At 40.5% G+C, this 21,179-nt stretch overlaps 1 protein-coding gene across 1 annotated transcript in view; it reads left to right on the forward strand.

Moving 5' to 3' along the window:
- Nucleotides 1-21,179, forward strand: part of LOC136864570 (facilitated trehalose transporter Tret1) — a 180,248-nt gene that overhangs the window by 89,328 nt on the left and 69,741 nt on the right. The window contains exon 4 of the mRNA XM_067141745.2: nt 19,076-19,387. Coding sequence (XP_066997846.2) covers nt 19,076-19,387 — 312 coding nt within the window. The remainder of the gene's footprint in view (nt 1-19,075; nt 19,388-21,179) is intronic.

Consider the following 21,179-nt stretch of genomic DNA (forward strand, 5'->3'; position numbering starts at 1 on the left):
CCGCTGGAAGACTCCATATTTACAACAGCAACAACAAAAACAACAAAACAGTGGAAAACCAAAAGCGAAGACCAAGCTACCATTTGTAGTTCGTCCGTTGAAAGTTCATTACTAAGCATATATATAACATACTGATAATAATGTTAATAATAATAGGAATAATGACAATAATATCTCTCACTTCTGAATACAGTGCGAGGGTTTGATATATATATATATATATATATATATATATATGTGTGTGGATGAATACCCCTCACTGTCTCTGTGTATCAACACAGCTTGCACATTCTCATAAATCGCACTTATTATAACACACAGATACTGTAGCTTTATAATACTGTGTTCACTCACTCTAACACTTGGTTTAAAGATACAGTCACTTGAGCAACACACGTTTGCTGTTCCACAACATAAATAGTGGAAGGTCTGAAATACAGTACTCCATAGCTCTCACCAACATATAATACCAAGCCGCCACAAGCGATACAATACCAAGTGCCTAAGCACTCCACAGTTGTAGGTTATTACCACACATCAGAAACATAATAAGACCACGTTCCACAAAAGTTACATCGTCTGCTGCTTGAAGTCAAGTCCAGTATGCTTCTTACTGTTTGATCACATGCCTATATAGACCTCAGGTTCCCGTTTCTCTCAAATGATACGTCGAGATTTATTCTGGCCATCCAATCAAGAGTAGATCCTCTTGTCAAGACCACGCGCTGAACCTCTTCCGTGTCACAAGATAATAACGAGGCCATCTCATCGGATTTTGGGATGTCCGCATGATAATAACAACATCAACGGACTCATACGAACTTTTCAAGTTGAAAATAACACTGTTTTCCCATCCGTTTGTACAAAACAAATTACTCATATCATATATAGAGACCTTCCAGTCTAAAATATTAATAACAAAATATACAACTGAAATACTGATAATAATGTTAATAATAATAGGAATAATGACAATAATATCTCTCACTTCTGAATACAGTGCGAGGGTTTGATATATGTACTATCACAATATCCATTCTTCCGAAACTGTTTTAGGCACTAACTTATTTTTTCATGAAGGTCGGTCCTCTTTATCCTAGTAGTTAATAAATATTTTAAAACATTCACTCCTTAAAAAAGCGTTCATTCCTCCATTAATGTTCAACGAACGAAATCAAAATTTCACAGTTTGGTCGCTTTTATATCCCAGATGTTAAACAAGATAGGATTTTAAACACTCAAATTCTTTCGTATGGGGGTTAGATCAGAAAATAAATATCATCATTCCTCCAAAACCGTTTGACGTACCAACTGAGGGCGTATTTTACAGGCTTAGCTGACAGTGGAAGCTCCAAAATGTAAAACTTTGAATAATAATTTTCAGTTTAAATCCGTAGCGAAGCACGGGTATCTTGCTACTGCAGTATAAAATATCACTGTGAATTTTAATTAATTTACTATTTACTTAGCAACAGAACACAAATTGAGGCGTTATAAAATAAAATGACAATAATTATGCCTGTCGTCGGTTCAGCATAAATAATGGCAATAGTTACCCCCTTCTGTTAACAGCACCGACAACTTTACCTTGAAGAGGAATGAATAGAGTGAGAGAGATAGAGAACACAAATATTTAAAGGCCCAACCCCTGGTGTTCATTTAATTTTTTGATCACGAATAGACTTCAGTTTTCGAAAATATCGGTTGTGAGGCCCACGTAATCCCTAAACAAATTTTCAAAATTCGCCCCTGTCATAACATAATCGGCCCTAGCTTGTAGCATCTCCCTGCTCGGCCTTCACTTGCGACGGCTCTGTGGAACCGTATTTCTTGTTTCTAGGGAGGGACAGTTTATTCGTAGAGTGCTTACTTCTTACTAAAGTGACCACGAATTGCAGTGCATGCGAGCTAATTTTTGCTACATACTTAATGTCGCACTAACAACTGCAGTTTTCGTCGATGATGGGAAAGTAGAGGAGCCGTACTGAGAAGGTAGAGACAGTGGCCTTAATTAAGTTACACGGTGTGAAAATGGAAAATAATAGAAAACCATTTTAGGAGTGCAGAGGGTTAGTCTCGAATCCATCTTCTCTCGAAATGAGAGGTATAAAGTTATTGGTCCTGTGATTTATAATTTCAAGATTAAGAATAATGTAAAACTGTAAACTCGTCTGTTTTAATACATATTTGTTTCCATTATGATATTTAATTTCTTATTTTCTAATGCTCGAGACACTAAATCTCTAGTACGGTGTGTAGATTAAAATTAAAATGTCTTCGTTTTCTGTAAATGCAAAAGTTTTAAAGGTGGTGTAAAAAACGATGTAAACATCATGAAGGAATCCGAAACATTTTCGTAGTTTTCATATTGGAAGGAAATTCTTATTAACCTTTGAATATACGAGGACTGTGCATAAAGTAGTGGGAACGTAGTCCAGACACTCCCAGGAGATCGGGCATGCGCAAATAGGATATGGGAGTGGTCAGATAGCGCTGTTGTCGACGAGGAGTGTGCATTTTAACGGGCATCCAGTTGGGAGTGTGTATGCGGTGTAGCGTTGAAGTGAAGAGTGTCGATTTCACTGCTATAAAGCATGATTTCAAACGGTGATCAGCGTTCGGGGATTAAAATCGAGGTTGCCCGTGGCAAAATGCATCCGAATGTAATCGAGGATTACGTGAAGCCTGTTACGAGAATGCATTACCGTATATGACGGTTGCACGTTGGGTCAAGGCGTTTCGTGCGGATCGAAATGAAACTGCGGATTTGCACAGCACAGCCTCCGTATTCACAGGACATGAGTCCTTGGGACTTCGACCTCTTTCCCAAGTTGAAGGAACCCATCTGAGGCCGCCGACTTCCTGGCGTGGCATCCGTAGGGCCTACTCCGGTAGTAGGGCGCTCCGTCGCTGTCATCAACAGAGAACGCCTTGCCAACGGTCCCCAACAGCTTCTCGACATTTGGCAAACGTTAATAGAGTTTGCGGGTGACTACAATGAAGGAATATAATGCAATTGTACTTCTTAATTCATTAAATATTGCGTTCTATCAATATTGCCATTACTGTATTCACAGCCCTCGTATTATTATTGTTTTATAGGTTTAAAATTTAAGACTCAATAACAGTAGCAATTCCGCTTAATAGTGTTGAGGATCAAACTAGGCCTGCTATGAATCACCTAAGTAAGGTGTTAATTAATTTAATTATGAGGTGTGATTTGATTGTTCAGATTTCTATTTATTTTAATTAAACTCTTGTGGCCCCTTCGTGTCTAAAACAGTGAGCAATCGGTCTTTAACGCTGTTCCTGCATTCGAACCTGGTGATTATATGTAGTATTTGTGCTGTATAATGCAGAGATAGGACTGGTTTTCACCGGGATCTCCGATTTCCCCATATTCATTTCATTCTAGTGATGCTCCATTTGTTTATTAAGCATCCCCTCGGAGGTGCATGACAGGCCTTCATCTTATTCCTGGTATTCTTCCCATCGTAAGTGAGATCTCTCTCTCTCTCTTCTCTCTCTTTTTTTTTTTTTTTTTTTTTTTTTTTGCATTTCGTCCTCCATTTTGCCCGGTCTTCAGAATCCGCAAGACCTGCACCTCTACTGCCCTCCCCCAGAGAGTACCTACACCGTTTTAGAGGTCGGCCTCGAGGCCATTGTCCATCTGGGCCGAGCGTTAAGTGCTCGCTTCACGATAGATTCTGGATCTGGTCTGGCCACATGACCATACCATCTAAATTACTCCTGTCTCATTTTATCGGAATCGGGGCTATTATAAGTGTGTTCCTGACCGCTTAGTTCTTAGCGTGGTCTAGTCGCATGACTCCCGGCGTCCAACTGAGCACACACATCGCCATTATGTGCAGGATCTGCTCATGTCTCTTTGTCACCCCCCTACGTTCCACTCCATACAGTATCACTGGAAGAACGACTATGCAGTAGATCTTCAATTTCAGACACAGGGGTACTTGCTGTGACAAAGGACACCGCCCATGACCTGGCGTCACTTCAACCAGGTGGTCTTACTCGAGATTGAGCTTCTATAAGTGTGTCACGGTCAGCTGTCATGCGGGAGTCACTATCATGGAACGCAGATGTCATCAGTAGTGCAATGTTGTCAACCAATGTTGTCCCATTTGACTAGGTGCTGCACTCCAGGAACTCTGTTTTTGCGATGTATACCCGCAATCCAAATGTTTCCAGCTTTGTTTTCGACTGGGTGACCAATTCATTAAGTCTCTTTCGTGAATCGCTAACTAGCATAATGCCATTTGCATAGAGAAGGGTCAATGGACGTGGTGTCTGCAGGTCCGCGATTACTGTGTCCATTCACAGGATAAACAGGAGTGGTGACAGGACAGATCCATGATGAACACTCACTCGAATATCAAATTGTACTGTGATGCCAGCTGCACAGCGGACAAAGCTTATAGAGTTATGGTAGAGGAGCTGAACCCAATGGACATATTCCTCTGGGACATGACACCATGCATACGGAGCCAATACCAGATGAGTTGATGGGGAACCCGGTTAAATGCCTTTTTCTAAATGTAGAAAGGCCATATGGACCATTATTCTCTTCTCTCTGTGCCTCTCTGACAACAGCTGGAAGGCATGGATAGCATCTGTTTTCTGCGGCCTTTAACGAAGTCACGTAGGTTTGATGAGACAGTACTCATGATTTTATGCGTGCGTTAATCTCCCGCTCGAAGATTTTCATGGTGTGGCAGAGGAGCAGAGACGAATTGGGTGATAGTTGGCGCAGATGGTACCATAACGCCTACCTTTCCAGATACTGGTCTTCCGGGTAGATGGTATGTCATTGTCTTCAATGCATTTGTTGAAGAAGTTTGCTAGAAATTCAGTTCCACATTGCCTATCTCCTTCCGAACTTCAAGAGGGATGTCATAAGATCCAGTTACTTTGCTGTTTTTCATTGCACAGATGGCAGCTGCAATCTTGGCAGGCATGGTGGGTGGAACTGAACTCTGCACTGGATAGGCTGGTGGTATAGCTTGTTGTGGGAATTTCTATTTACAAATGACAGTGAAGTGTTCGCGACAGTGTCAAAGTAGGGTTGTCAAAGGGGACGTCAGTGTTTGTCCTTGATGTGGATGATATAGCCAATTCATCAGTGCCATGATGACGAGATCTGGTGATCCTATATATAGTATTGGCTCCTCCGGGTTAATATAATTGTTCAAGTAAATCACGAAAGTAATTGTCCTCGAAGGTTGCCACTGTTCTCTTTGGTGACAGATTTGAGCTTGCGATAGCGGACCAGATCCATGTCAGTTCTTGTTGGTGATTTTCTTGGATCACTGTGTGCTTGGTGATTTTCTAGGATCACTGTGTGCTGGACATCGACATTCCACCACCAGACATGTTTGTCCACGAAACACTTTCCTGGTTTGGTCAGCCCTACTTTGTCTTCCGCACTCTATCAAATTCGTGACGTGATCATACCCCATGTACCATTCACAAGGCGATCAGTATTCAGGAGGGGAAGATAATGTCCATTAGCACTGTTGCTTTGACATGAAGCTTCCAACACTTGATGCGTTCTGTGGTGATGACAGGTCAGACAGTTGGGCGAAGGTGAAGCTGGAATACAAGAACCGAGAGTATACGCTGAGGAGTGATGTTCTCTGATGGTATCACTTAACTGTTCATTAATAGCGTCAGATCCTCCCTCTTCACCATCAGTTAATCGATTTGCGACTTGCGACCACATCTGTATGTGATAATGTTGTACGGGAGTTTCTTGAAGAGTGCATTTCCTTTTGTCGAGTTGCATTCCAAGGTGTGTTCACCAGCTTCATTGTTCACGTCAAACCCGAACCATCATGCACTCATTCGAAACCATCCCTTGAGTAGCGAACATGGCTGTTGTGATCTCTATCGATTAACAGATGTTCGCTGACGACAGTAGACTGGATGTATGACTCCAGTTCTGTCCAAAACCCAGCTTGTTCCTCTAATAGGCATCCAACCTCTGGTGTACCGTAAGAGTCAATGCGTACTATTGTTGACTCGGTGACAACTCGGATGTCAATCATGCGAACGTATATACGATCTAGGTAGGTGATGTTATTTCACATTCTTTTGGAAACGGCTGTTGACATGTCATTTCAGCAGGATGTTGTGCCACAGATAAGAACTTACATCCTTCTCCAGTGTCACAGACTTTCACACCTTTCCACTTTGTATACTACATACAGGCAATGTTTACCCATCGCAGCTTGAGTGATTTGGTCAACTCTTGTTCTTTCTGACCCTGATGGTTCTGGAGCATTTGAGGCCCAGAGAGTCTTTTATTTTCATGCCTTTTTTGCCCCTTGAATTTATTTGACAGATACCTTCAGTTTCAAAAATGTCGGATCCCTTCCATATTTTCGCTCTGATTAGTATCAATAGAGGATGGTTGATTAGTTGTACTTCCTCTTAAAACAGTAATCACCACCACCAGGACCACTACCACCGTTGTGTCATTGTTGATCGTCCAAAATTGGGTCAATCTGCTTCACTTCTTTAACCTGCTCCGAACTTGGGCAGGTAGCCCTCGCACATTTATCACAACGATCGGGACGTATCAGATTGCTGAAGGCTGACAAAAAAGACTTGCCATTCCATTTGGTAAGATGTTGGCAAGTTAAAGCTCTCTGGTGGTACATTTGAAGTCTTCCCCACAAAATTGAATAAAACCTTGTGATCTGGTGGAGTAAATCTGAAGTTTAAATTGATAGGCTGACTGCCTACATGGCGTCACCACAGTGTGCCGGCTCCTGGTGGCTAGGATCCTTCAATTATTATTTTACTTGAAATTTGCCTCTAAGGCCAATAAATCTATTTGCAAATAAAGCATACAGATTGTCTAATTAACTGATTTATTTTCCATTGTCTAGAAGCACTTTCAAACACTTTCAGAGTGTAAGGTCAATTACATTTTGGGATTACTCCGAACCCCACTTCCTGCCAAATTTTCATACCCCTCTACCCCTCTAAAAATGTTCCCCGAATCCGCCACTGATATTAATATAAGATTGATTTCTTTTCTCTGTATGAGCAATTCATACATATAATAGATATAAATAACTAAGCAATTATGCATTTCCAGAATCATATTGTTCTAACTACATTTATTTCTTTTTTCTAGGTGAGCAATTCATTCCTGAAGTTTTGATCAAAGGATGTTTTACATCTTGTATATACACACTTATACACACTATACCAACCACGCAGTGTAGGGGTAGCATGCCTGCCTCTTACCCAGAGGCCCTGGGTTCGATTCGCGGCCAGGTCAGGGATTTTAACCTGGATCTGAGGGCTGGTTCGAGGTCCACTCAGCCTACATGATTATAATTGAGGAGCCATCTGACGGTGAGATGGCGGTCACGATCTAGAAAACCAAGAATAAAGGCTGAGAGGATTCATCATACTGACCACACGGCACCGCATAATCTGCAGGCCTTCAGGCTGAGCAGCCGTCGCTTGGTAGGCCAAGGCCCGTCGGGGCTGTTGCGCCATGTGGTTTCATATACGCAATATAACTTGAAGCAACACCATTCTCGATGAATAGATACAATTCAAATCCCACGCACTCTATGAACATCTTATACAAAAATGTATTTCTGAAGGCAGACGCTCCCAAATGGTTAAAAGCGCTCCAGTGACATGAACCATTTACTCCTAAGAAATAGTAAGAAAAATGTGTCTAATATCACATCTCTTTCTAAGAACATCTATATGGTACTTACCAGGGGCGTATTCTCCTTGAATGCAAGGCATTCATTGCATGCGTTATGATAACACAAAGAACTGTCTGATTTACAATTTTAGGTTGTTTCAGGTCAAATATTAACGATTTCATCTCTCAGAAGTTCAAGAGGTCCGCGCAACTGTACTAGTTCCGTTGCTTGATTACGTGTGGTGCTGGTGTAGTCTCGCCGTCTACTCCACTCTCGGAAGAAAGAGACGGCAAATGGAGGAGTTAACGACGTAAGGCATTCAATCTTAAAATTGCATTCAGTGGCAGACGTAGTTCTGAAACCTTCCGAACGATGTCGCTGCAATTGAAACTTGGTCAGAATTTGTCACCCCATACCCGCGCTACCCTGTGCCATCAGTTAGCAACTTGGAGAAAGTCGACATGTTTACAGCGAACGGGACACACAGATTACCCCCTAGCGAGAACCCAACGTGACGAAACTGACCAATGCCACTGGGGTGACTTACCTCCAGTGCTTGAGTTGTGGCTAACTAGTGAGTTATTTCATTGTGTGTTTTGCTGATTAGTGAGTTCATTCTGTGTGTGCTGTTCCTGTGCTATTCGTCGTTTTATTATATTTTGCGCAATGTGGTATTAACGATGGATGAGTCTAAAACGGATATAATTGTAAATCAGTTTGAAAAGCCATTTACTGGCCGTTCGTTTGATGAAAAGATGCAAATAGTTAAAGCCGCGAGACCTCTACCTTCCCTCGTAAATTTCTTCTTCTTCTTCTTCTTCTTCTTCTTCTTCTTCTTCTTCTTCTTAATCTGCTTACCCTCCAGGGTTGGCTTTTCCCTCGGACTCAGCGAGGGATCCCTCATCTACCACCTCAAGGGCAGTGTCCTGGAGCTTCAGACTCTGGGTCGGGGGATACAACTGGGGAGGATGACCAGTACCTCGCCCAGGCTGCCTCACCTGTCATGCTGAACAGGGGCCTTGCGGGGGATGGGAAGATTGGAAGGGATAGACAAGGAAGAGGGAAGGAAGCGGCCGAGGCCTGAAGTTAGGTACCATCCCGGCATTTGCCTGGAGGAGAAGTGGGAAACCACGGAAAACCACTTCGAGGATGGCTGAGGTGGGAATCGAACCCACCTCTACTCAGTTGACCTCCCGAGGCTGAGTGGACCCCGTTCCAGCCCTCGTACCACTTTTCAAATTTCGTGGCAGAGCCGGGAAGCGAACCCGGGCCTCCGGGGGTGGCAGCTAAATACATTAACTACTAAACCACAGAGGCGGACCCTCGTAAATTTAAAAAGAGAAAACAAGAATTGTGTACGCACGTTCAATCCAGAAACTTACAGTAAAACTGTTTGGCTCGAGTTCATCTACATGTAATTAGGGTGAGTAGAATTGAAATTTACTTAATACATTGTGTTAACTGCATGGTTACTAGTTGCATGCCTCAGTGGAGATTCCAGGATACGCCACTGGTACTTACCATCAATACAAATGAGGTGGTGTCTGTCTGTTTGTTTGCTCTGCATAGGCTTGAAAACTACTGGAGCAAATGAGCTGAAATTTGGTAAGAATATAGCTTGAAATCCTGGGTCACACAAGGAATACTTTTGATTTTGATATACAATATTTCACTGTTTTGAACTTGTGGGGGATTTTACAGAGGTATGTCCCAAATTTGGGCAATATTTGCCCTACATGAACTAAAATAACCGGTAAATGTTCAGCTCTATCGAGAAACTAAATGCACCGTGTAGCACTGAAATTAAATTTTCTACAAGTAATGTCATATGCATTTTCTTCATAACTCAAATGGCTTTCGAGAAAATTCAGCTTTGTTGTGTTTTTGGTGAAATAACTTGAATAACGGGTAAACGGTCGGCGTTATCGAAAAATGAAGTGCAACATGTGGCCTTAAAATGACTTTTTGTTGTTGCAAGAAGTGCCATGCGCATTTTCTTTGTACTTCTATTGCTTTTCGAGAAAATTCAGCTTTCTTTTTTCCTGGCTGTGGTCACCTTCATTAATGAATAGGCTACTAATTTCGCCATCATTCGTTTGTTAACAGGCCAGCTGAAGAATGAATACACCATTGTATGGAAAGCGTTGGGAAACTACAGTTGAGAGTGCTAAGTGTGCTAATCGATGTCTGTGAACTGCTGTGAGCTGCAGTTTGCTTATTCAGCCATTTTCATTATCATCACTGTATTATATTTATATTCTGTGTTTCTAACTTTTTCATATATTTGTAGGTGTAGGATTCATATTTAGTGGTTTTATAATTCACATTTTATTTTACATCATTATCTAGAGAACCAGTGCTTCAGTCATGGCCAGCTTTATGTGACGTGGCTCTTGAGTGTCGAGGGTGTATAAGCTATATGGTATTTATGTGTCTGATGAGAAAGTTGTAAATACTATCTGCAAGAGTGTGTTGTAAGACACTGGGGCCACCTTAATTTAACCAGTTTAATCCTTGATCATAAATCCCTACAAAGAACAGGTGCTTTATAAAAAAATTGCTTGATAGGCACCTGAACTTCAGCTCGTGCTGGTGTAATGCATTCAAATTAATTATACAGTATAATGGCAAAATGATCATAAATGAAAAAGTGAAGAGAGTTATTCTACACATTATTTTTTACATACCAACATAAAAGAGTATTGAAATTAAAATTAAAATTGACTTACATTATTTGAGTACAGGTATAAAGTAAAAGTTAATTTAAATGGTTATAGTTCATGTTAAACAAATAGGTAATACTGGGTAAGTTTACATTCAAACACAGATAGTGAAGGGGCCATTCTAAGGTGATCAGGAACTGCATTATATATATTTACAGAATAGAATTGCCAAGTCTAACAGTATTCATGGCTGTAATATCAATCCTGCTACTACCTCCAGTATTATACTCGTGGATATCTGCATTTGTTGCATATGTAGAGTTAGATCATGCCAGTTTATTTTTTATCTTATAAACCATAATTACTGATGCTTTTTATGCATTGTTATGAGTGATAGAATGTTACATTATTTATACAATTTTCACACTAGTGAGTTTGAGTCAACATAGGTAGCCTAAAGAGTAGGCTATTATTTTTAGTGCTCTTTTATGCAAGATTTCTACATTCTCAAATAAGTCCTTGTTACAACATACCCAGGTATGTAATATATACATTTCATGACTTTGAATAAAGGCATGAAATACTGACTTTAACAGCCTTTGATAACATTTGTATTTAAGTATGTGGAGCACTCCAATAGCATGTATAATTTTTCTACATAGCTCTTGAACATGTTCTCTCCAAGAAAGAAGTTCATCAGTGATTAACCCTACAATCTTTGTGGTTCTAATTCTAGGTACAGGATTAATCCAAGAAGGTAGGTGTAACATCAAGTAATCCCTTATGGGTCAGTTTATGGAACATTATATAATTTGTCTTCTTAAGGTTTATAGTCAATTGATTTTCACTGATCCAGGTTTGGAGAAGATCTACGTCAGTCTGCATCTGCTTTTCAAAATTTTTCTTGCATGTACCTGTGTAAAATACATTTGTATTAACAGGAAATATAGATAGCTGCCCATTCAGTTTAAGAGATCCCATATCAATAACAAGAATTATGAAAAATATAGGTCCAAGAACTATCCCTGCAGAACACTGATTGTTATGGGTAGTGATTTACTACTTACATTGTCGCAAAAGATAAATTGTTTTCTATCTTTAGCTAGTTATTTATAATTCCCAAGAATACACAGAATTTTCAAATAATCAGGAATTCTTAATGTGTTAGTACTTCAGTTCAGGTTAGATTTAAAACACATTATTTTCAAAAGCAGATTTTAAAAGAAAAATCTAAAACATGTTACATGTCTTGTTGTGATAGTTACACTCTTAATATCACAGTCTTTCTCTTCTAGTGCCAGACAGAAGAAAATTGTTATATTTCTTGGACAGTGACCCAATCTGTATTGAAAAAATAGATGTGGTAGTCATACCACATGCCTTTTTATTATACAGTATTTTATACAGTACAGAACTATATTATCAAAAGATAATAAGTTCTCAGTCATTTAAAAATATTACAAGCTATATGCAAGATTAAGTTAATACAACACAAAATATTAAAACATTTTTTGTCACACCAGGCAAATGCCGGGGCTGTACCTCAATGAAGGCCATGGCCGCTTCCTTCCCACTCATATGCCTTTCCTATCCCATCGTCACAATAAGACCTATCTGTGTTGGTGCAATGTAAAGAAAATTGAAAAAACTTCCTTTCTATAAAGATTTTGGCCCAGAATCTCTCTAATCCTCAAAAATACAGGTGAAATTTTTATGATTTTCCTATTCAACATTTGGTGCCACCCAAATTCTATATTTAATTTATCAGATCCACTTTTCCTCCCTGTGCCAGCAGAAAACTTCCCATTGCAGCATAGACTTTCTGCATCACTGCATCAATCAGTCACTACTAATCTGCATTTAGGGCAGTTGCCAAGGTGGCAGATACCCTATCTGTTGTTTTCCTAGCCTTTTCTTCAATGATTTCAAAGAAATTGGGAATTTGTTGAACATCTCCCTCGGTAAGTTATTCCTATCCCTAACTCCCCTTTCTATAAATGAATATTTGCCCCAATTTGTCCTCTTGAATTCCACCTTTATCTTCAAATTGTGATCTTTCATACTTTTAAAGACACCACTCAAACTTATTCGTCTACTAATGTCACTCCACGCCATTCCTCCACTCACAGCTCGGAACATACCACTTGTAATACCAATATAGTTGGTCCGTTATTGGACATTATTATTTATCACATAGGGCTTAGTCGAGCAGCTCATTTCCTTTCTCCCAAGTTTTCCCAGCTCAAACTTCGCAACATTTTTGTAACGTTACACTTTGGTCAGCAATAACCCAGAACAAATCGAGCTGCTTTTCTTTAGATTTTTTCCAGTTCTTGAATCAAGTAATCCTGGTGAGGGTTCCATACACTGGAACGATACTCTAGTTGGGGTCTTACCAGAGACTTATATACCCTCTCCTTTACATACTTACTACAACTCCTAAAACACCCATGCGACGATCTGCACCTTTTACTTACAATCCCATTTATGTGAATACCCCAATGAAGACATTTCCTTATATCGGTATTAACACCTACGTACTTACAACGATTCCCACAAGGAACTTTCACAACTTTCACCCCATCAATGCGGTAATTAAAACTGAGAGGACTTTTCCTATTTGTGAAACTCACAGTCTGACTTTTAACCCTGTTTATCATCATACCGTTGCATACTGTCCATCTCACAACATCATCGAGGTCATTTTGCAGTTGCTCACAATCTTGTAACTTATTTATTACTCTATACAGAATAACATCATCCACAAAGCCTTATCTCCGATTCCACTTCTTTACTCATATCATTCATATATACCAGGTAGTCCACCAGCCCCTTGTGATCCAGTTTTATGCATCCCTTCACATTTGCTACAATTCTGAAAGACATCGGTCCCTCTCACTAAACTGGCGCAATATAATGAGATGTGTGTTTACGGGCTAGAAGAGAGCAGAAATCGTGAGCGCCACTATTGATTAATTATGGGTACCTCGAATGAACCCGTAAAATGAATACAGATACGCAGAACGCGTACTTTAAAACAGGAGATGGATGCACAGACCGGGAGCACGGTATTGTATAGGCTGGAAAGTGGGCGCCATAAGTCAAGTGTCCCAGTAGCTCACATGGCAAGTGGGTGGGGAGGTATGTGATACTGGACAGTGCTCGAGGTAGCATGTTCGAATGCCACATAAGAATTTTTTAACAGTCATTTGCCTGGGATGTGGTTAGGTTGCATATGGATAGCTTCTAAGTACTGATTTGTTTACTTGACCCTGTAGAAGACCGCATCGTTGCATTGGGTATGGTGCTGGGTTGGACGAGGATATGGAGATGATGGTCTGTGGCCATATAGGCTGAGAATTGGGCGCCATAGTTCAAGTGTCGCAGTAGCTCACATGTCTAGCGCACGGTAGGATGTGTGATAGTTGACAGTGCTCGAAGATTAGAAGGTTAAAGTTCCATGCAATTATTTTTAAGCCAGTTTCCTGGGATGTGGCAAGGTTGTATACTTAATACCGGTATTTTTCACAGACTGTTTTTTCCTATTTGGCCCTGAAAAGGGCCGTTGGTATGGAGCTGGGTTGATGGAGGCTAGGAAACATGTGACAGGATTTCAGTTATCCACGTCGTTTAACGCAGCACCTGCTCAAACTGACAACCTTCGTGGTCGATACAGAGCTGCGCGCGATGTTGTAAGGGCCGTCTGACCCATTGTAATATCTCTGGCGATACGGATCTGCATGCCTCGGTGATGAGCTGTCTAAGATGACAAGGACTGGCCGGCTCCTGTGCATACACCAGTTGTTTTACATGGCCCCACAGAAAAATATCCAGGGGCCTAATATCAGGCAGTCTGGTAGGTCAGGGCACAGGTCCTCCCCACCCTATCCATTTATCAGGATACGTCGCATGGAGATGCTTCCGGGTCGAGCACCGCTATGTGTGGTGGAGTTCCGTCATGTTGAAACCACATCATGCAGTGGTCAAGGAGCGGCACATGTTCCAAAAACGGTGGTAGTTCATCTTTGAGAAACTGCAAATAGCGTTGACTGGTCAGATGGCCCTCAAAGAAATGGAGACCGATGAGGTGACCACCCATGATTCCACACCATACATTCACGCCTGATTGTACCTGAAAATCTGTCTGTCTCACACAATGGGTATTATCCACACCCCAGTAATGCATACTATGGCGATTAACAGTTCCATTATTGTGGAACTGTGCTTCATCTGTAAATAAGAGAGTTGCTAGAAAAGCAGGATCTGTGTTCACATGATGTAGGATCCATTGACAGAACGCCACCCGGGCATCAGCACCATAACCACGGAGCTCCTGGTGTAAATGCAGATGTTATGGGTGAAACTGGTGGGTATGCAACATCCACATAACAGACTCTCGGCTGATGTTTGTCTCCTGTGCAATAGCCCGTGTGCTAGTATGAGGGGTATACCGGATAGCGTCAAACACGATCTCTTCATTGTCAGAAGATGTCACGGGATGGTCTCAAACAGGCCGTGTCCTTCCCAGGGAAGCAGTATCCCGCAGGTGTCTTTCCACACTCCGAAATATCATGCCCGTCGGTTGTCGTCTATCCATATAGCGTTCTTGGTGCAGGAGTTGTGCCTGATATGCATTCTGTCTAGCTTCTCCATAGTAAGTAACATATCTACATACTCGTCGCTGGAATACATCTCGAGGCAGTGAATACATTTTGTTTTGTGAATTGCTCCGACGGAGGGGAGTTCGCGCAGCTACATACTTACCTGCCATCGCATGTAATTGTTGTTCCAATGGGACATACTTTGCCCTACCGGTGGTCTATGAAGCTTGGAACATGTATGACGCAGGTAACTGGCCACTCACCTCATTCTTGTCCAACCCAGCACCACATCCAATTCAAAGATACATACGGACTTATACAGGGTCAAATAAACAAATCAGTCCTTGGAAGCTATCAAGTACGCAACCTTACAACATCCCAGGCAAATGGCTGATAAAAAATTCTTATGTGGGAATCGAACCTCCTACCTCGAGAACTGTCCACTATCACGTATCTCCCCGCCCGCTTGTCACGTAAGCTACCGTGACACTTGACCGACGACGCCCACTTCCCAGCCTATACAATACCGCGCTCCCGGTCTGTGCATCCACCTCCTGTTTTAAGTATAGGTTCTGCGTATCTGTACTCGTTTTACGGGTTCATTCGAGGTAACCATAATGAATTCATTGTGCCGCTCACGATTTCTGTTGTCATCTTGCCCTTAAGCACACATCTCGTTATATTACCCCGGTTTTGGGAGAGGGACCGATGTCTTTCATAATTGTAGTAAATATGAAGAGATACATAAATCCGGATCGCAATGGGTTGGTGGACCACACGGTATGAAACTTAAAGGTCCAAAATACTGCCTTGAGGAATTCCCCTCTTAATTATTACAGGGTCAGATAAAGCTTTACCTACTCTAATTCTCTTAGATCTATTTTCTAGAAGTATAGCAACCCATTCAGTCACTCTTTTGTCTAGTTCAATTGCACTAATTTTTGCCAGTAGTCTCCCATGATTCACCCTATAAAATGCCTTAGACAGGTCAATCGCGATACAGTCCATTTGACGTCCTGAATCCAAGATACCGTATCTACTATATCGTACTGGAATCCTTCAAGTTGAGCTCCAGTGGAATAGATTTTCCTAAACCTGAACTGCCTTCTCTCAAACCGGTTATTCTTGCAAACATATCTAATATAATCAGAAAGAATGCTTTCCCAAAGCTTAAATGCAATGCATGTCAAACAGATTGGCCTGTAATTTTCACATTCCTTTCCATATTGTTTATGTCTATCACCCTTCCCTTTATACATAGAGGCTACTATAGCAACTTTCCATGCATTTTGGTATAGCTCCTTCATGCAGACAATAATCAAATAAGTACTTCAAATATGATACTATATCTTAACCCATTGTCCTTAGTATATCCCCAGAAATCTTATAAATTCCAGCTCTTTTTTCAAGTTTTCAAATTTTGTATCTTATTGTAAATGTCATTGCTATCATAGGTAAATTTTAATACTACTATATGTGCATTATCCTTGTAAGCAACAATCCTTACATTCTGCTGACTGAATACTTCTGCCTTTTGAAGATCCTCACAAACACACTCCCATTGTTCATTAATGATTCATGGAATTTCTTGGAACCTGTTTCAACCTTGAAGTACCTATACATAACCTTCAATTTTTCACTAAAATTTGTATGACTGCCAATTATGCTTGACATCATGCTATCCTCAGCAAAATTCTTTGCTAGATTCAATTTTCTAGTAAGTTCCTTCAATTTCTCCCTACTTCCACAGCCATTTCTAAATCTATATCTTTCCAATCTGCACCTCCTTCTTGGTCTCTTTATTTCTGTGTTATAATAAAGTGGGTCTTTACCATTCCTTATCACCTTTAAAGGTACAAACCTGTTTTCACATTTCTCAACAATTGATTTAAATCCATCCCAGAGTCTGTTTACGTTCTTATTTACTGTTTTCCACCGGTAATAGTTACCTTTTAAAAACTCCCTCATACCTACTTTATCAGCCATATGGTACTGCCTAATAGTCCTACTTTTAAGACCTTCCTTTCTTTCACATTTATTTTTGATTATGACAAAAACAACTTCGTGATTACTATTACTTGGGTTTCTGTATAGAGCTCATCTTGTTTTACCAGCACCACGTCCAGAATATTCTTTCCTCTAGTTGGTTCTATCAATTTCTGAATCAGCTGTCCTTCCCATATTAACTTATTTGCCATTTGTTGGTCATGCTCCCTGTCATTTACATTACCATCCCGACTGACATTTGGTAAATTGGGATCTCCTGCTACAATAAAATTCCTTTCCGTATTGTTTCCCACATAGCTGATTATCTTATCAAATAATTTTGAATCTGCGTCTGCACTACCCCTTCCTGGTCTGTACACTCCAAAGACATCAAGTTGCCTATTATCCTTAGAAATAAGCCTTCCACCTAGAATTTCATGCATGTCATCTACGTACCTTACAAATTCTTCTTTCACCAGAATGAAAACTCGCCCTCCTAGCATTCTTATCCTGTCTCTGCGATACACACTCCAGTTTTGTGAGAAAATTCCTGCATCCATTATATCATTTCTCAGCCATGATTCAACTCCTATTACAATATCTGGTAAGTATATATCTATTAAATTACTTAATTCTAGTCCTTTCTTTACAATACTTCTACAGTTCAACACTAACATTTTTGTGTCATCCCTACTTGATTTCCAGATCCCTGTACCCTTATCACCACTCCTTAGGCCACCCCGTTAAACTGAATCTACCTCCCTATAACCGTTCTAAACAAATTTCCTAACTTTCTGAGTGCAGACCCCAATCTCCTACCCCCATTAGGATCTAGAAATCTCACTCCCAATTTCCCACATAGCCACTCCATAGTCTCATTCAAATCCCCAATCACTTTCCAGTCAGTACCCCTCCTACACAGTATTCCATTTATGACAATCTCCGCTTCCTTAAACTCCACCCGTGCTGCATTTACCAGATTCCACACATAAGCAACTATGTTGGTACTTGTACCTGCTTGCCTTACGCTTTAGGTACCAACGTAAAACACTACCACCTTCTTCTTTCCCTCCTTCCCTTCTACTTTCCTCCTCAACATCTGCCCCAACCGAATTCCTGGATAACACTCTACCCTGGTTTCCTGTCCTCCACACACTTTCCCCACATATCTAACAATGTAATTCCCCCTTGACCAGAGCCTCAACCCTACCCATCTTATTTGATCACCTCCCCTCCTGGCCAGCCCTATCTCTCCTGACAGCTGCACAAGCCACTTCCTCCTCCCTTTTCTACCTCCCATGACCCTGTTCCAACTGTCTTTTCCTATTCTCTACTCCACATTTCCCTTTCTTACCTTTTCCTTTCCTCCTACTTCCACACTTCTCAGCAACAGTTCCCTATTCCTAATCTTCCTTCTGTTGTTCTAACTGCAGAAACTCTACCGATTTCTCACAGACACTTGTCCTGAATTCCGATCCTGAATAGAGCCTTTAACCAGCACTCTCCTTCCCCTTAAAACATTAGACCATCTGTCTTCTACAATTTCCCCCCTTTCCTTCCCATCCCTCTTTTACACCTACTGTATTCTGTGCATTGTTTGAGGGAGGCCAACCTTCTTTCCTGTCTTCTGAGAGAATCCTAATTATCTCCCTCAAACTCTCCAACTTCTCCCTCATACTCCTTAATGCCTGGCCACACCCACAGTTCCTACACTTGTAAAAATTGTAATAACTTTTTGTTTACTTAATCTGAATAAGAATGACTTGTTTCTTCTCTTCCTCCCTGTTTGTCAGTAGAAAACTTCCCATTGCCGTATGAAAATTCTACATCACTGTCAATAACTTTGTTGTCCTCTTAATCTGAAGATGAATGACTTTTCTTCTTCCTTTTTATTTCATTTGGTAATTTTAGCTTCCTTCCTATAACAGCCATGTCCTCCTGCATTACTTTCCGCTCATCACTTCATAGGCCATTGAATTAAACTATGCAGGTAGAACCATCATACCTTATGATACAATCACTTTGTGAGATATTATATAAGAACATAATGTCAATGCTGAAAAGCAGAAAATTATTTAGTTTATTCTAGAAAAAGATGTAACTGTATTTTAATGTTCCTATGTCTTTTTAGCAACTCCAGTATGTGGCATCTTTAGGAAGAAAAGGAAGGCCTTCTTTGAAAGGATGCGTCAAGGTGTGGCGCTTGCTAGATAAGACTCTAATGAAGCCCTTTTTCCACACTCTTGGCATACGAATATTGAGCCGCTTCTGTGGAATACGGCCAATATCATCCTACTTGGAGTCCATTTTTTCCAGCACGGGGTCTAGTATTAACAAGGAAATAACAACAATTGCCAGTGGGGTTGCTCAGATTGTGGGCACGGTTATAGCTTGCGTGCTCCTTCACCGAATCGGTCGTCGTAGCCTGCTCATATGGTCTCAGGTAAACTTTCCCTATCACACTGCATGATTGTACTAGCAGTTAGTTATACCATAAAATGAAATATTAAAAAAATTGTTTGGTGGACTCTTCCCACTATCATACACAAACCATAGTCATGGGGCATGATAGTGTGGGTATAGGAGCTACCCAGTGTCTCAAAACAAACTGGCAGTAACAATAGAAATTCTTTCTTCTGCATAGCAATCAAATGTTTAAAATAATGCAGAAATATTCTAACAAAGAAGTGGCGTGGCAGTCATATAAAGAGAAAACCATGATAAGGAACAAATAATAGGATGAACACAATGACAGGTCAGTGAAGGAAGAGAAGACAAGGACAAATACGGAAAAAGGAGACAATTTGCACATCTTTATACAGGTAGGCTCCCTTCTCAGCCCCCAACGGACTTGTTTCTGCTACCCACCTTCGTAAGGAGGGCGAGCATTAACACTCATCGTGGGGCCATCTTGACACATCTTCAGTCTTGACGCAGGAATTGCAAGGTAAGAAGAAAGACACTATGTTCAATTTCTTCTGCAATGGCTTTATCAAAGACTTCATAGTCTTGTTTCCGTTCACACAAATAGCATCAAAACGTTACAATTGTACCTTATTTAAGATAAATCACAATCATAAAATATCCTTAAAAGTTCTTCCAGGTTATATTGTTCATATTATATCCTCTAGTCGCTCGTAATAAGCTAAAAGTAATTATATGTCTAGTGTGTAATATTTACTTTACCTTATTCACAATTCTACAATGATTAGAATCCACAGCTAAGTTTATGATGAACTCATCGGTGATTTGGTTGGCTAACAGGTCTTGTTCCCAGTAGAAATCCTCTGTATTTCTTTCATGCTGGCTTGCATCTTTTCACCACTCAGTATTAATTGAACATACCACTCTTAAAATATTTGTAATGTGTGTCCCTTGGTAAATTTTGTACATTTTTTGTACATTGCCCTTTACTTGTGCCCATATAAGCTTGATAGGGTAAAAATTCACAATGGTAGAAATGTAACTGAATTACCGTACATTATGTCCGATTCCTTCTTCGATTTGATCTCTTTTTGTATGTTCTGAATTGAGTTTATAAAAATGTATTTCATAAAATTTAGGCTTAACCATACATTCATCAAACAGAATGTTTTCTTCTCATAACCACCTCCGCATTTGTGCTTTAAAGCTACTTGATGCAAGTCCTTTGTCTAGTTCATTGGAGTGATAGCCTACATTTCCCATCACAATATAAGACTTGGGAGGAATATTGAAGAGAAACTGCCCTCTGAGAAACTTCCAGAATCAATCACTAACCACCATGTCCTCATGGCAGTCCTTGGTAGATTTAGACTGAGAAAACGAACAGTGCATCTTCCATGAAACAGTCTTCACTGCTGGCATAAACTATGATTATACAACACCTCTTACCAATGGGAACTTTGAAGCCTTCTGGTATCATAAATAATCCACATTTTAAAAACATTCAAGCTGTATAGTCTTTAGTCTTTATCACTCATGAAATTACCAGTGTTTCGCCCCAATGTAGTAATGGGCTCATCAGTTGGATTTTCACACCTTTCCAAGACATTGGCGGTTAGTGCACTATTGAGACACCACTGCAAGCCTCTTATATAGGACAATGCAATGACGGTGCACTCAGGGAAGTATGTACCTCCACTTGTATAGCTTCCTTCTGGGAACTTATTTTTATATAAAAAACACATCTTGTCGCGCATCAGATTAATGTAAGGAAAGTTTCATCTAGATACATTTCGGACCTTCCTGTTTAC

Source organism: Anabrus simplex, chromosome 2 (assembly GCF_040414725.1).
Source record: "Anabrus simplex isolate iqAnaSimp1 chromosome 2, ASM4041472v1, whole genome shotgun sequence".
Lineage (NCBI taxonomy): Eukaryota > Metazoa > Arthropoda > Insecta > Orthoptera > Tettigoniidae > Anabrus > Anabrus simplex.